Raw genomic sequence first — 17,577 nt, 5'->3', positions numbered from 1 at the left:
TCTGCTGGTTTCTTTTTATCAAAAAGGATGTTTTTCCTTCCCACTGTCACCAAGTGCTGGCTCATAGGGGTCAAGCCAAGGCGCAATGATTTCTCTGTATGATTATAAAGTGTCTTGATGGGACTGTTGCTGCGATTTGTTGCTATATAAATAAAACTGAATTGAAGTGAATTAAGTTAAAGATTACTAAAATGCTAGGATGGTACTCAAGGAGCAAAAACTAATCGGATGGTCTGTCCTGCACAGACTACATTAAAAATCCTCCCAAGCACCAACAAACATGTCAGAGTGGTCCAGAGATTCAGTAACTCCAATTAGTATCGGTAGAAGCTGCTTGGCTATACCGTCTATGCTGCCACGCTCCTAAATCCTGCATCCAATTGGGAGTTATGAAAACACAAGCTATCATCTGTACAGTTGTTTAGAACAGGGAAACTCTTCACAGAGACCAACTTTTTTTGGATAAGACTGTATAAATATATATATTTTTAATACCATAAACATTTTAACATGGAAGTCTATGGGGACTGATTCCATTTGAAGGCTGCTTCAAGTGGCCACTAGAAGAAGAGCAGTTACTCCATGTGTGGATGCACCTCATTTGTCTCTTTTATGTTTCGACCGTCCATGACAAGTAAATTTAATGGAGTTAACTGAGCTTCACAGAACTGTAACGCTTTATATTCACCGATATTTATAACCCTAAGAAGGCCACGGCGACTAGATTAAAAATACACTGTCGAAACACTCTCATATGCTCCTGTGCTTATTTTTAAAGGTCATTTAGACACACAATAGACCACTATTATATCTCGTTGCAGTGTTGCTACAACAATCCTAAATCCACAGGAAAAACTGTATGAGCACCACCACAAAGTTCTGGCAGACATAAGAGACGGGCCTAAAATGACTTCTTCTTCATTGTGTTAAGAATACACACATACTTAGTGCGGTAAACCGTAGTGGGATGGTCTTACCAGCGTCTGCACAATGGCGTGGTTGGTGGCATTCATGTGGGCATTAAGGGGGAAGGAGCATTCTCCATCACAGTAGTTGGCTGCGTAGCCGTCAGGAGCAATAATCCAGTCCTTAGAGAAACACGTGAAATCAGTTGGTTTTGGGATGAACAGAAATGAACAGTTTTGTTATTATTGGTTCAGTACAGCTTCACTTTCCATGTAACCCACCTGACTGCTGTTGGTAAATTCAGAGTTAACGTTCTCTCTGTGGACAAATCCACAGCGCTGTCTGTGAAATCACTCAGAGCTAATCCCTCTCCTCCTTCCTTCCTTCCTTCCTTCCACTCTTTCTGTCTTACTGTTTGACTCTGATGAGGTGTCGACAGGTTATCCCCCCACTCTAATTTGTGTTTTGATCTAGTTCATCTTCCTGTCAGTGTCAATCAACCGTCTGTCTTCACCTTTTCACTCTTCTGACAATCCCTTTCATTATTTCCAGCTCCCTTCCTCTGTCTGTGTGTGTGTGAATGATTGCTGGCAGTCTCCCTCTAGATGTCAGTGCTGTGTTAACAGCTGGTTGTATGTACCTCTGCCCTTCTCTTTTATTTCTTCCTCTGTATCTAAGTAAACACGCACACACACACACTGTGATCTCCATTTAACCTTTTCTATGTCGCATCCTCTCTTGTTTCTAATGTGTACTGAGCAGTGTACTTTACAGAGTCATGCTGACAGGTTTCTTTCATTTACTACTTTATCGTGTAGAAAAACTGAGACGTGCTGTTGAAATTACACTTTTTTTCTTATGTTAAAGTATCTCGTGGAAAAAATAGTTATACTTTCCCACAATCTAAAGTGCCTTTCACATCCCTGCTCTGGGTGACGTCTGACTTCAAGGCCATGTATCTCACATCCCACCTCCCCTCGTCAGCTAACGGTTTACCTCCCCACCACCACCAGTGCATAAACTCTGGGGCGTTCATGCGACTCCACTCCATAATTTAGCTACTCATGCTCATTTTTTTAATATTAAGATATGACAATTTGTAGAAGGAAACCAGTCTGACAAGAGACGGCTACTTAATACACCTGATGGTGGCATACTGCTTTTGCTAAGAGTTTAAAAAACACACAAATCCCCTATTATTCCAACAATCATATAATATATATAATACTATACTCTAGTCTGCATAGTAGGAACACTGATTAGAATTAAAAAGTAGTCCTGACTAGACGACTGATGTATTAGGAAACTTTTAGGTGAAGCTTAAGGAGAAAATACCTGCCAGCCCAGCTCTCTGAAGCTGACGTACAGCTCGTGTCTTCTGCATGCTGTCTTCTGATCGCTGCTGTTGTAGTCTGAAAGACAAAGAACAGAAACCATCAGGGTTCACATATTACCACGATCCTCTCCAGACACGGGGCCGCTCCACTTAGAATCATGATTAGCATCTGGCGTCGTTTTCCACATCGTTTGTGACCCTCAGCATGTGGAAAGTATGTCACAGCGCCATGATGATAAAACAAAGTGAAAGCCCTTTTCCTTGGGTAAATGATGTAAATATGTCCAGTGAAGTCCAGTGACACATTACACACTGAATCCGAGAGCAGAAGAATAACACAACACGCCTCGCGTAATGCACTGGGTGGAGAAACATGTGAGGGCGTAGACAAGTGCTCATTACAGCGGTCGCTGCGCTGTACGTGCTTCACATTCATCTGCTGTCTAATGCACTTGAGCGCGTGCCTAATTGAATTCATTGGCAGTTACATATTATTTGGCGCATGCACACGCAGTGAAATAGTGACAAGTGTGTTTGTGGACTCTCCGCCCATCAGCTTGTCCTTAATCATCTGTGTTCGCCTCTGTGGCCGTACAGCAACGGCTCAGACAGTCTCAGGTATAGGTTTGGTTTTCAAACTAGAAGAGGTCATTGCTGGCATCGGTCACCGCACTGAAGTCAAGACGGTGACACAGATTTTCCACTTAGGTTTCAAGGTCTCCCTTTAGCTTATTTACTCTGTCCTTTCATGGCTTTGATTACATTTTCACAACTAACCTGTCTGAGAAACAGGCAAAGTGCTACACAGTGGCACTGGTCCCATGTCCTCGATGGTTCTATATGAGGCTCTATTTGAGGCAATTATGACTCTACAACCACACACACACAAGAGTAGCTTCTGTGAGCCCAAAACTGATTTTAATTGCAGTTAGTTGTTGGTCTGCACATCCATAATTATAAAACAGTTAACCAACTGTTTAGACTTTTGCTGAGGACCAGCCTTACAATCAAGCAGCAACCTCCAGGGCTGAGAAATAAAGCTAAGGTGCAATGCAAAGACTTGTAGTTCCTCTAATAGCCACTTGAGGCAACTCTAAAAGCATTTACAGTCTGGTATTAAACTTTAAAAAAAATCTCTTTTTACCAGAGAAAAAACAGGAGATCAGAAATCAGTAGAAGACGTTATTGTTGCCATCTTCTATATACAGTCTGTGGCTAGAATAATATTGTGATTATAATAAAACAATAAAAACTTTCACAGGTTTGAATCTAAATGCGACTGACCCTCTCATCCAAAACGCAGTGTTGACTTTTTCCAGTCTGACTCTTAACCTGTCAGCTCATGCACACATAGTTATTTATCACCTACAGGCAAATATAAATAGGTGTCATAGAATAAAATAAACAATAGAATAAATCAACTCTCCATCCAAGAAACTGGCATTTTATAGATTTTCTTGCGTGTGTGTGTCTGTTTGTCTGTCTGTTTGAGAGTGAGTCACAAGGCAGTCGGGGATTTGTCACTCAGTCACAGCCACCACCCAGCCACTCACCTCACCAAGTCACCGACAGCAGCCTTGTTTAGTCAGCTGGAGTTGGAGGGAGACGCACACAGACATATATACAAACATATTTCGCTTATGTAATGCTAATTGATTTTGGTTCCTTACATCCATACGTCTATCATTCATTACAAGCGGCGCTTCCACTCGCAGTACGTACACATAGGCACTCACAGATGACCCGATGTTTATCTGTTTAACAGCCAAACCCACTTAGCTACTCATTAAAGCGGAGAGTTGTAATTTAAATTCACCAGAGTTGGTTGCATTACCATTTCGTCATCAAATTTAATTTAATTCTGAACAGACTCGCTGACTGCACTGCCCAGACCCGAGTGTTTTAGCTGGCCTCGTCTCAAATACAAAAAGAGACACAGACAGGGAGAGGAAGAGCAAAGCTGGGTTTCCTGCTTGGATTCATCGCAGACCATAAAGATGAGGTGACAGAGAGAGACGCATGTGAGGCCTGGCACTGCCTGTGTTTAGTCTTCATGTTTCTACCAACTGTACCATAAATGTGCAGTTGTACTTTATATAAGGACATCTACCAAACGGCACCAAAATAACTGCAATAACAAGAAAGACATACCTATGATGGGTATTTCTAAGAAGTAAAAGGCAAATCAAGAGTAATCCAAGGCACTATTTTTGAGACACTGTGTCAAGACATAATTGTTTCCCTATATTTAACTGAAATAGTATGAAGATGACACAAAGGTAGGAAGAGATGATCTTGAAAAACACAAGCTCCACGTTTGAAAAAACATCTGGACTGTGCTCCGTCACCTCTCAATTTAATTCCATTTTATTTTTATAACGCCAAATCACAACAACAGTCACCTCTAGGTGCATGAAGCTGTAAGGTAAAGACCTACAATAACACAGATAAAGCCTAACAATCAGGTGGCCTTCTTTGATCTAGCACTTGGTGACAGTGGGAAGGAAAAACTCCCTTTTAACAGGATGAAACAGCAACCTAAGCCTATGGCAGCATGAATAAAGAAGCCAGCAGTGTGAGAGCAAAGAGCTCTATTGGGGTGATAGTCTTCTTCTTATCAGCACTATGTAAATGTTTGGGGAATGAAAGGAAAATTGTTGTTTGCTCTCACTCTTTTGTCATCAGACTTTCTGTGACAGCACGTCTGGATGGCAACATATGTTGCTCCCGATCGGTGCTAACAGAGTCGTCACAAGATGCATCTCCAAACTATCTGCCTCCCCTCTCCTATTCAGCTCAGAGGAAACTGTGTCTATGATTCACCTCATCTTACATGAACTTGGACGCATAAAACGTCAAAGCTGGTTCTTCACAGCGCCACCTGTGGGCTCTTTCTAATGACTGAATGCACCACAGTTTGATGTTGGAAACTGTTCAACTATTTATCCACACAGTCTCTCACAGGCCGGTGAATCTCTCCTCATCTTTCCTCCATAATTTATCAGCCTCACTGGAATGCTCGTTTTAAGCCCAATCATGTTACTAATCAGCCTAATTAGTCCTGAGACGTGTTCCACCAGGTGGTTTTGTTGCACAACTTTTCCAGTCTCTGTGTGCCTTCTTTCCAACTTTTTATAAAAACATGTTACTGGCATCAAAATCAAAATTAGCATACAACACTCAAAGCTTTAGAAGTATTTGTACTGCACAAAGGTATAAAATGGTTTTCATCAATCTTTTCACAGCTTTGCAACTTTTTTGGAAACAAGGCTGGAAATTCGATGAATATTTCATCTGACTAGACGAGTTCACTCTGTGAGAAGAAACAAAAGGTACCACTGGCCATGACAGTCAGTGGCATAGTGAGGTCAAAGGGTCATGTGTAACGGTCAGTCAGGATGCGGTCAGGTGTTTCCCTCGTTTAGGCTTCCTTCCTTTCCAGTAGGAAGGGCAGCTCGTGGCATGTCTGCTAATGTGGAAATAAGTTATAAGTTTACATGTCTGTGCAGTCAATGGTACATCTCCATGTGTGCGTGTGTCTCTGTGTACCTCTGCATATGTGCAAATGTTTTTCTCAGCATTCGGGCATGCACGTTTGGCTCCGTGTGAAACTGTGTGTGCAGGATTGCACGCATCCATCCTGCCTTCAAACTGAACTAGTTAGAACTGTACATGGACAATACCAATACCTTTTTAACTGAGAATCGGTCACAGCACAGTGTACAGTGTTTATATACAGGAAACAGCCAAGGATAATGGAAGAGTACCATTGAAAGAAGAAATCTGATTGGCTATGAAACTTGGCTGACCTTATACAAAGCTGAGGTGATGTTTATAGAAAGAGAAAACGACACACCTCTGAGCTGAACTGCTACCCTGCAGTACTGCAGGATGGCAGAGGTCTCAGGGTTAATATACAGAAACATACCAATGCATACTGGAATATATTTGTGTACTACTTAAGGCATTTCTGCAAATAGTGTAGCATATGCAATACTTTAAATAGTGAAAAACGCACTGTTTCTAAGCACACACGCACCCTTGTTATTACACAACCTCTCATAGAGACCCCCCTACTTCCTCATCCAGGTCGAGTTTATGATGCGTGACATTCAGCTTTGGGTCAAATCACAGCTCAGGGTGGAGGGTGAATGTAGCCCGCCTACCCCCTCCACACAGCATGAGAGGCCTTCGCACAATCAACCCAGTCTAGTGATGTCTAAAGTTTGATAATCTAATTTTATTCACTGCTCTCTAAGGTGACTGTATTTTAAATATGACCTTGAGGGTTAAAAAGATTGAAGTCTATATACTTTTGCTTGCTAGAATGATCTAATGTGCCACTAATTAGCTAGATAAACATCCTATGCAGTCAGACAGGCAGGTCAAAGGTTCAGTAAATCATAAGTAAATAAGTGTGGCTTTGCTGTGCAGTTCAGAGTATCATATTTAGCGACATGCTTCGTTTTCCCTCTTTCTCACTCATCTCCGCACAACTCCTTTTCCCCCTCGGTCTTCAAAGCCATCAAACATTTACAGTCTGTGGGGCTTTTTAAGAGGAATAAAGCTGATATTTATTGCGGGCTTTCATTGAGTGTAAAGGCCCAGATTTGTGGTGCCCATAAACCACATCTCCCCTTCCTGCCTGTAAAAATTTAATGCCACACAGCTACCACTGAGCTCCGGCTCCCATGAGGCTTTCATTCATTTCTTTTTCCTTTCCTTGACAGAGAGCAGAGGTGAGAAGAGACAAAAACTGACTCAACGTGTTATACTTGCTGTATTAATTAAAGGCCTTAGAGTGTGTGTGAGTGCTACTGTAGAGTTTGACATTAAAGTAGTCGGTTTAACTAAAATACTGTAAAAATACAATCATTTAGAAGCTTTCCTCCACATAATATGGAGATGCTAAGCTATGCTGGTTATCTTAGCTTAGCATGAACACTGGAAACGGGGAAAAAGCTAGCCTGGCTCTGTTGAAAGGCTAAAAGTTTGATGTGTAAGGTGAAGTCTGTTTATCCAAAGGTAGTGCTAGGCTAAACAGGTTAGCTTTTATGCTAAACAGGCTAATATGAAGATCTCTGCAAGAAAAGCTAACGAGTGCACTCAATATCATGACTGCAAGTTTAAAAAGAGGTATTTTGGTGTTTGTAACTTCTCTTGGCCCTTTGACAAAAGTATGGACCTAAACTCTGAGACACAGTGCACTTACAGCCTGCATTACACATGTACATGTCACAGCTGTCTTTCACAAATTAAGTTGGAGGTGGCAAAGCGTTTCGATGATAACCGTGATCTTTGAAACATAATAATAACTACAATCAGAACTATGTCATAGCACAAGCCACAGCAACTATCTGACATAGAAGATTTGAGTTACATAGGGCTGTAATGTGGATATTTTGAATTCTAGTGGTACAGTAAAAACAGCCGTGAAATCCCTGGACTAGATAGACCGATAGGTGGATAGATTATCTTTAATGAAACTTTACTGACCCCACAAGACAATTATTGAGTCTGAGCAGCAGGATAAGAATAAAAAGTGCAGTATGCAATAAATAAACAACATAGTCCCAGTAAAAGTGCCACATGCACATAGAGTAGCCCTTATACTTTGAGATATTGCAAAAATTCACATACACAACAGTGATAAAAAAAAAAACAAAGAAACTAAAAAAGAAAACAAATGAGACAAGCTAAACAAGAGTAAACAGTAAGACTGAGATCATGTAAATTGCATTAATAAATAATTTGTACACTATAAGAATATCGGCTGAAGACCAGAGGAGACCGTGCCTTTGCCGTTGCTGCACCCAGGCTATGGAATACTCTCCCTCTTCATATTCGCGCGTCAGATTCCATTCAGTCTTTTAAATCACGTTTAAAAACGTATTTGTTTGATCTGGCATTTAAGGCGAATTAGGGTAATTTACATCTGGCTCTGTATTTAGATTATGTAATTATCTTATATCTTATATTTTATATATTTGTAATTTATATTTTATTGTGATTTTATTTGTACTGCGATTTTACTGGAAAGCACTTTGGTGTACTTCGGTCTTAAAAATGTGCTATATAAATAAATTTTGATTGATTGATTGATTGACTATAAGAATATGTCTTGCATTCAGTAGTAACACATAATTCATAAATGACTGATTTTTAGTGAGGGGGAAGTGTAGACATGGCGGTTAATTATGGAAAAATCACCTCAGATATCGCTTGCCATTCAAAGTAAATATCTTTGTCCTTTCAACTTGACTTCAGAGGATTTTAAGACCCAAACCATGAACTCCACTTTCACCTTCTTGAACTACATTCAGGACCAAATATTTGAAAATAACACTAATGGGAGGGAGAAAAAAAAGCAGGATTTCCTCTACTGAGATGGCAATGTAAACGGACACTGTAGCACAGAGCTCCGCCGCTGTGTTACGGCAGCTTACCTAACAGTGTTTAACCTGGAAATGTTTCTCTGCGAGTAGACAAACATCCATTTGACCGCGTGATAGTAAAACTCTGCACTAAAACCGATTCACATTGAATTCATCAGGGTGGGGCTCCTACTGCCGGTTCCCACCCTGTCTATTGAATAGCAGGGGAAACACTGCTCCTTACTGAACATAAGCACTGTGGCTCTTTAACACTGAGACTTTTAATGTACTGTATGACTTCACTTTAACCCTTCCCCGCCACTCTTTGAATCTCAAACTCTGGAAAAGCCTGTAAATTATATTTATCTCCGGTTGTTCCAAAAACACGAGGATCTTATGGTGCCAGTTCAGATGTTATAACTGCACAGCTCAGATTCAGCGTTTCAGTGACATAAAAAGAGTCACAGAAACCCAAGCCAAAGCTTTTCAAGCCGCTCCACCTACAGCCTATGGTTTACTCCAGCTATTTCTTAATTCCAAAGCGAGAAAAAAATAGCAGGTTTTACAGTAGCAATTACATAAATTCCCATAGAGGTGGTGGCAGTGGTGGTGGTGGTGATGGAAAACTCAGTCCCAGTGTTCAAAATAAAATCCTTCACCCTGAAGGAGGACGGAGCGTGTCCCAAAAGTTGTGAAGACATGAAAGGAGAATGTCACTGTTGCCTCTGACGTTCCTCCCCCTCCCTGCAGCCACTACTACTCAAGTTTATCTTTCTTCCTGTCTTTCATCACAGAGGTTATTAAACCCTGCGAGGGAGCTCCGCCATGTCTAATTACGCCAACGGTAAACAAAAGGAGGTCGGGTGGTGAAGGAGTGAGGAGAACGAAGAGGAGGAGGAGGAGGGAGGAGAAGAGCGACAGATGAAAAAACACAGCTGGCTGAGCGCCGTGTTATTATAATTCTTTAAGCAATACTGTTAGCTTGGTCAGTCTTTTAGCTGTGCAACTAATGACTAGCTAGGCCTAATTACAGGCCGCTGGTGCTGTGCCGGGACGTGATATTCCTTCCCCGGATGGTTGTTAACTTCCCCCACAGCCAAGGCCCAGCCCGACTCCCATTACCTCCCCAGCCCTTCCTCGCCCACAAAACCCCAAATTACCTTTAAAGGTGTTGTATTGTTCTTTTGGCAACATACACACCAGCGTTTTCCACTGTGCACACATCAGACACACCCAGAGTGGGTGGAAATATCACGGCTGTTGTAAAAGATATTCCCGGTCTTCCCCGCACGCCTCAGAATCTAAGGCGAAACTTTAAAAAAAAAAGAGATTTACCCCACTAAACAGGAAGAACAGGAAAAACAAAAACACTGGGATAAAAGTGGCTGGTCTGAAAGCTGTGTGTGTGCGCGTGCTTTCAGGAGCAAAATGTGGAAAACAAAGATGATTTGTTACACTTAGAATTACACCATAATCTCAAAACTATTGCTGCAGAAATTTTTTTGGCCGATTCTGGCCTCTTTTGTCATCTGGAAGATATTTAATATCAGATGTCGATTTAAACCCAGCTCGCTAAAATGGTGCAAATGAGAAAATAACAAGGTCCAAAACCTCACAGGGATTAGAGCTGGGAAAATAAAGTTGTCCTGGTTTAAAGGTTGCTTTATAGCCCTAGCAGACCGAGCAAGGCACGAGAGTCATTTGTGGCGAATCGAGGCGCAGCAAGGCCAAATTCATGAAGACCAAATCAAAATTGACAAAAATGTATTAAATTAAAAATGGGTCTGATGATGTCAGGGATTACTTTGGGATTAAAAACATGAGGCAGTGGAATCAGGTTGACCTCACACATCAGGGGCTACACTTTGGGAGGTTATTTTTAGAAAACACACTTGCTGAATTAGTTTAAAAAGCCTCTATGTGGACGCTACTGCACACATTTGAAACAAACACGTTGCTGCCGCTCGCTCTTAGATCTCCCGCTTCTTTGGAAAAATATCCGTGAGGGTGAATTCCCGGCCAAACAGAAACTGGGGGACAGCATCCACATTTTGTTTCTCCCCATGAGCGCTCCACAAGACGGATGCTCTCCCCATCCATCGCGGCCTCCTCCCCGTCTCTGAAGTGAGTGATGCGGTATTGAAACCATATGCCCTCCTGAATTCCTCGCGGATCCTCCCATCCCGTCCAATCCCTGCAGTCCTCTTGCTGGCCACGGACACACGGCTGTCGCGAGGGGGGCCTCCCTGCTTCCTGTGTAGGATCTAAATATTTACACTCCCAGTCGTCCCGAGTGGCGAGGCGGAGAGGTCTTGATGTTTTGGGTTATGTAAAGTCCAATCCTCCAGGACGCATATTTAACAGATTGTCGTTGTTAGAGCACTTTTTTCAGCAGACTCGCTCCGTGGAAAGTTTTTCATCCTCCCGATGCAGAAGGGGACACAAAAAGCTTTATACTGAAAGGGAGCAGGGTTTGAAATCCACGCTGTGTACCCCAGAATAACTTTGTCTTTACGACATCCTGCCTTAAAGTCTTCGGACGTCTCGAGCCAAAGGTGACAGCTGGGTGGTGGAGAATACAGGTCTGGAGCCAAAACTGAACATGTGGTGAGATCTAACTGTCCCGTAGCATAACAAATGATGAGTCTTTGTTCTGTGTCGTGTCAGCCAAAGCTTTCATCTAATGCAATTACTAAGAAAAAGCCCTGCAGGAATTTAACATACAACCTCTGGTGTTAACAGCAGTGCCGCGTAACCTACTGAGAAAGTCGCAGCAGATGCTCTGAGCAAACAGAAGATCGAGCCAACAAATCTCAGCAGAGGGTTTTGCAGGGAGTAGCGATGAGAGCAAACCTGTCCTGGAAATGCTTCTGCGTACCGTACAGATGTTAGAGCCATTAAGCAGGGAGCAAAAGAAAGCAAAGCAAAGGTAAATCGCTACCTAAGTAGCCAGTCAGGATGGGAGGATTTGCAGCTCTATGTGAGTGCAGACAAGAGCTGTGATTAGACACAAGGACCAAAGATAAGCCAGTTATAGCCAAGATTTGGGTTACTGTGGCACATCCTCTAACCTCTTTGGTCTGATCGTTAGCTTTAGTTGGCATCACTCTGTGCTTAGATACTCGCAGCCCCTGGAAGCACACTTAGGCTTACTATGGCTCATCATTTAAAGTCCAACAACGAGTGCAGAAAGCAGATGCACTGGATTCACGTACATCTAAAGGTTTGTGCGCGTAACTTGGTGAGGATAAGACCAGTATCAACAGCAAGCTGACTGAGGACTACCTTTACATACTGCAACAGTCACACAATGAAGCCTCACAGGAGCAGCTTAGCTTTAAGCACTATAAAGGTCCAGAATCACACAGCAGGCGGATTATGGGTTGATTTAATTTGAAAAGCTTGTGAGACTCATAACATCAGGCTCATACCTTCACATTACATCATCTGTTGAGTAGGAAGAGAAGCAAGCAGGGCTAATGAGGAGGTCCGGAGGATGAGGTCACCTGTCAAGATGGATTCACCGCCTGCGCCTTATATCACTGAATATTCAGTAGCTCACAATTCTGTGAGATCGTGTCACGTTGTAAATCTCTAGCGAGACTTACTACACAGTTTACAGATGCACCAGAGGTGTGTCAGTTTAAAGTCATCTTATCATCATTCACATGGCCTGTTCTTTAATATTTGAGCCCAAGGTTCTTCCTCATGGACTCTCTCCCTGCTACCATGCACTTAAGTCACTCCTCAGAGCAGAAACGGTGTATAACCAATATAACAAATAACTATATTCCCTGCTCAAAAGACATGTATTGGGAAAAAACTGCAATACCTTAACCATACAAAGAAAAAAAAAAGGGCTACAATTCTCATCTGATCGGCACTGATTAAAGAGATCCGGCAAACGTCAGGTCTAATCTATCAAGCATTTCAAAGAGGGACAGTAAAACCAGATTTCAAACACATGCTACCCATCCACAGTTCTCTACGGGCTGGACGTCGGTGACATCAGTGGATGTAGATCATTTTTGCTATTCTGTTACTTTTGAGTCTGACTGCATTCACGACTTCACTGCGTAATGAGGTCAGTTAAGGTTCAGCGTTCTTGCAGACTGACCTGCTGGGCCCGGCCCTCTAGATCCCTCTGGCGGTTGTGCGGATCGATTGCGGTGCGGCTGGCGCCGTCTCCCACTAGCGGAGCGGACGGTGCGGATGTGCACTTCACTGACTTTAAAGAAGGCCACCATGAAAGGCTGCTTATCCAGTGCACCGTCGCGTCCTACGAGCCCCGCCTCCTTGGAGCTGACGCTCTGTCCTGTTTAAAAAAAAAAGATCACAGTAAGTACGAACCACAGAAGATCAAAAACTTCCAGCAATGACTGCTGACCTTTACTTTGCTGAGAGAAAGTGATGCATTTTAACTGCTCCAACTATGGCTTTGTATTACAAAAGAGATGTGCAATTGGATCCCTCACCGCTGCTGGTCTCCACACTGATCTGCAGACCCAGGTTGTGTGCGGGACTCATCACCCACAGGTTACTAGTGGCAGTGATGTCAAACTCCAGCCAGCCCTCCTCAGCTGCCCACAGCCTGCGAGACTCCAGCAGGAACAGATCTGCCTCTCTGTGACATAATGGCAAACAAACACAAGAAGAAACTTATTACACGAAACATTAGTAATACTTGTGCCAATACTGGCATTTGTACATGGATGTACTGGAACGGTATTATTGTAGTCATCTCATCTGACCAAAGAACGTGCTTCCAGTTTGCATAATCTTTCTCCACTCGTGTCTTGACAGTTATTCTGGGCTCTTTAGATATAATTCTCACTAGTTTTCTTCCCAGAGTCTTTGAAATATTTCCCTTCCTACCTCTGACAGGCTTGTTCTGCACTGTGTGGCTCTCTTTCAGTGTCTTGATGATTTTTCTCATTCCAGTTCTTCACATTTGATAACTTAATACTAAACTCACATCTTTTGTTTGTTGATGCTTTCTCAGGTGACAGCTCAAACTACTGCTGAGGTTTTTATACTGTGTGTAAATTGGAAGATAGAGTGTTTTAATGTGATTTTCCAATCTTTGACCATTACAAGGTTAAAGCACATCATTGCATAGCAGAGGTTTGTCCTTTATAAAAGTCAACAAGAACACCAGTTTTCAGGGGGGCAATGATACTGAGCCTGGTAATTTATGCTATTACTGAAATAATTCTGTCATTGTTCAAATAGAAATAAACTACACAAATAATTTTGTCCTCATCTGTATTAAGTCAATTAAATACAAGCTGCTATTAGATATTATACTGCACTGCTAAAAGTGCTATGATGGACCTAATGCCTGAACTATGCTTCCAGGTAACTTGACGTCCACCCCCCAAGAAATGTAACGACACATCTGTTTGACGCAGCCCACAACGACTGAATGTGGAAAGCTATAATGTGAGGTTAAGAAGGAGTTTCCAGTTACGTCGTAAGTCACGACATAGATTTCCCGCAGAAGTCTAAATTACGCTTAAGGAGTCCGCTGTGCTGCTTTTCACCGGCAGCAGATCATTTTGGGTCCGTGCAGCTTTACATTTTTGCCTTTTCGATTCATGATTAATAAATTCTGACTCAGTAAAACTTGCTGCTGTGTGGCTCTCCCTCTTTGATGTCCTCAACAGAAATGACATTATATACGTTTGGTTTACTGCATTCAGTCTTATGTATAAAACAGGGGCACAAAGAGCATCACTGAGATCACGCAACGCTAGAAAGGTCAGATCTACCGCTTTAAGAAACCAAAGACGCAGAAGCTCTTGGTTTCTATCGAGGTAAGAGTATCATAACAAAATGACAGGAAGATGGATAGCGGCACTTAACAAAAAATGCTGGGATACTGTATTCTACTCTAGCGTAGATCTGACCTTAAAGTCTACATCTCTGAGGGACTACGAACAGGAAGGAATTAAAAGTATGATATCAGGCTACATGCATGTTAATATCATTTACAAAAAAACAAACAAAAGTGAGTTCATCGAATCAGGCTTCAAATGTGTCAAAAGAGGAGGGAGGTAAAAATTAGTGACAGCAGAGGAGATGTAAGGAAAAGACAGAGTGTGAATGATAAGAGGCCTCTGTCCTCCCACCGTCCCATTACAGCAGTAATAACACTGCGGCGGTCCTGTCAGACACTCCTCCACGAGACACATCAAAGCCTCGCAATCATCCAGGTGTTCAGAGAATGTCCCTGCAGTCATGCTTCAGCAGCCTCTCTTTATTGCTCATTAATGAGTGTTTCTGACGGCTTCCGTATGAGCACCTACACCCTGTTTTCCTACACGCATATGGTACTCCACCCTCCTGCTGAGTTTGCACATTTGTCCCAGGTGCACTTGTGTTTCTGCATCATTGTCACGTAACGCTCGCGTGACAGAGAACAGCAGGGAGTCGGTGAGAGAGACACCTGCAGGGTGACGGTCTACTGTACGAATGTGTTATTGACTGGCTGCTTTAAATGAACTGGAATAATAAGGTCAAGAGTCAAAGTCGTGTTTCTTTGTACCATAAATCCCCTTTATGAGTCTTGTCAGTGACTTGTTAAAATTGTTATCCAAGGTAGGAAAGTGTGACTCGCAGCTGGCCTGGTTATTTCACATGCTTTCGTCTTTGAAACTGGTGCAATGGCATATTTGTAAGACCTTAAAAACGATACGTGAGTCAGACATCTGGAGGAAAAGACAGAGATTGTAAGGACTAACTCTCCTGAGCGGGTACAGGACAGTCTTTGTCTTTACTCAACACAAAGTCATGCCGGCCACCTTTTTTTTTTTTTGCATTGTAATCTGTCGCATTCCTCAGCCGGGTGTCAGGCTAATTAAGCGCTCTATCATTACAGCTCGGAGTCAGAGCACGAGTCAGGTTTTATGGGAAGGAGGAGCACGAGAAAGTTAACGGGCTTCCCGCTGATTATGAAGGGACGGTTTTGCAAAACGGGGAAAAGACAGTAATGTTTTTTCTCATGTACGTGACAATACCTCAGATGATATCTGCACTGATTAGATCGAATAATGTAAAACTGCAGTTACAAGGCGTTATTATGCATGCAGTTTATTTTCTCCATCTGATAACAAGAAGAGAAAGCGAGAGCACAAACCAGCCGCTGTAGGGACAAAGGAGAAAATAAATGTACTGTGTGTGAATCCTCTGACAGACTGAATTGGTTTTATTTAACACAAAAGAATTAATCAAGTGTAACAGTTTGTCATTCATCAATGGCTTTTTAAGGAGAGAGTTCCTTCGGCGTGTATTCACTGATAGACTAAATATATCGAGCTATGTAAGGCTAAAAACAGATATTCTCTCCATGTTTGTGCTGGTCGACGGCGGGCGGGCTTGATAAAACACAAATGTCATTCAGAAACTCTGTTTATCTAGCCCTGCAGTCTTAATGTACAGTAAATGTTTAGCATGCATTAGCCGTGCTTTTTCTGGTGAGGATTTTGAAGTTGTGCTATTTCTGTAATGCTTGATTTTACATGATAAACACAGCAGCTGCCAAAAGTATGTGCAACGCACGGGGAGAAGGAAAGACGTTTTTACACCTCGATATCCAGAAAATGTGAATGTGAATGCTTTTGGAGCCTACAGGAACCTACCTGCAGGGCCATCGACGTGCACGTGTTTCACAGCTAAGAGCTGCTGAAACCCAAATAATTAAAGGAAAGTTTAGTAGCTCAGTCCCAATACATTGTTGCACAAAAGCCTTGAGCTGAACCTCATTTGTTAATATTTTGCTGCGCATCGAGTTAGTGAAACATGCAAACAAACATGGAAATACAGTATCCAGTTAGCTTGTACAACAACAGAGTTTGTACAATTCGATCTTGAAAGTCAGAATTTGGTATGAACTTCTTTATTCTTCAACAGCCTGAATTCTCCACGGCAGCTTCCTCGTCATTGCTTTAAGTAGTCTTCAGGAATGGTTCTCCAGGCATCTTCAAACTCTTCTTTGGATGTTGGCTGACTTTTGTTCTGTTCTCTGCCGAGATGTCAGATGCTTTCCAATAGCATTGCGTGGTGGATTAAAGTCTGATGGTATTTTTCTGCGTTCGTAATTACATCAACTTTGACAAGATCTCCAACACCACTGGCTAAGTTGCAGCTCCAAACCATGACACAGCCTCCACCCTGTTTTTCAGACGGTTGTAGACACTCACTTTTGTACCTCTCTCCTGGGCTTCCTCACATACTGATAATTTGGCTTCTTCACTCCATCAGACATGTTGTCACTGATTTTCAGTCCAGTTCTTGCATACTTTGGCATACAAAACCATTTTCTTTCTGTTTCCCTTCCTTAAGGATGGCTTCTTAACAACTGAGACTATTTCTGATAAGGCTTCAGATCCTGTCTCATGTCTTTTCTGGATTTTTTTTCCCCGTTTCTCAAGGACATGAGGTTCAGATACTGTTCATCTGCTGTAGATTTCCGCAAATGTTTCTAAGGACACACTGCACACCATGCTGAGATATGCCAAGTTTTTAGCTAATGGCTCTTTGGAAATGACCTTGTTTGTGCAAAAACACTATTTTATGTCTGTCACACTGTGTTATCTTCGGTATTTTTCATAAATTCAACTACTATTTGTGCTCCACAGCTTTGGTAATAATCAAATATTCTCAGCTTTAGCCAGAGAGGTGGAGGTGAGTAATTTTATGACCCCCAAATCAAACCCACACATAAGTTACAGATATCTGCTCTGCTGTGATCTCACTGTAAGTGAGACGGATGTAAAGTGCTCGAGCCAAGATCGTGCACATTTAGCACGGATAAAAAAAATTCATGCAACTGAAAACCAGTAAATGATTATTATTTATTCAAGTACATTTTAAGAAATGTGAATAAAAGAGTATGCAAGAAAACCAAAACTCCCATATTTAAGATATAGTGTGGTATACACAATTCTGAGACTATTAACT

The 17,577-nt window shown here is 42.1% G+C and overlaps 1 protein-coding gene across 1 annotated transcript in view; it reads right to left on the bottom strand.

Moving 5' to 3' along the window:
* The window catches only part of bmp6 (bone morphogenetic protein 6), a 47,653-nt gene that overhangs the window by 2,846 nt on the left and 27,230 nt on the right, over nt 1-17,577 (bottom strand). Inside the window, exons 3-6 of the mRNA XM_005722425.1 lie at nt 13,092-13,240; nt 12,734-12,931; nt 2,242-2,318; nt 978-1,088 (exon numbers count right to left, since the gene is read on the bottom strand). Coding sequence (XP_005722482.1) covers nt 978-1,088; nt 2,242-2,318; nt 12,734-12,931; nt 13,092-13,240 — 535 coding nt within the window. The remainder of the gene's footprint in view (nt 1-977; nt 1,089-2,241; nt 2,319-12,733; nt 12,932-13,091; nt 13,241-17,577) is intronic.

This window comes from Pundamilia nyererei, unplaced genomic scaffold (genome assembly GCF_000239375.1).
Source record: "Pundamilia nyererei isolate P.nyererei 1_Seehausen unplaced genomic scaffold, PunNye1.0 scaffold00007, whole genome shotgun sequence".
In the NCBI taxonomy this organism is placed as follows: domain Eukaryota; kingdom Metazoa; phylum Chordata; class Actinopteri; order Cichliformes; family Cichlidae; genus Pundamilia; species Pundamilia nyererei.
The sequence above is the reverse complement of the archived record's forward strand: the minus strand, read 5'-3'. Positions and strand labels throughout refer to the sequence as shown.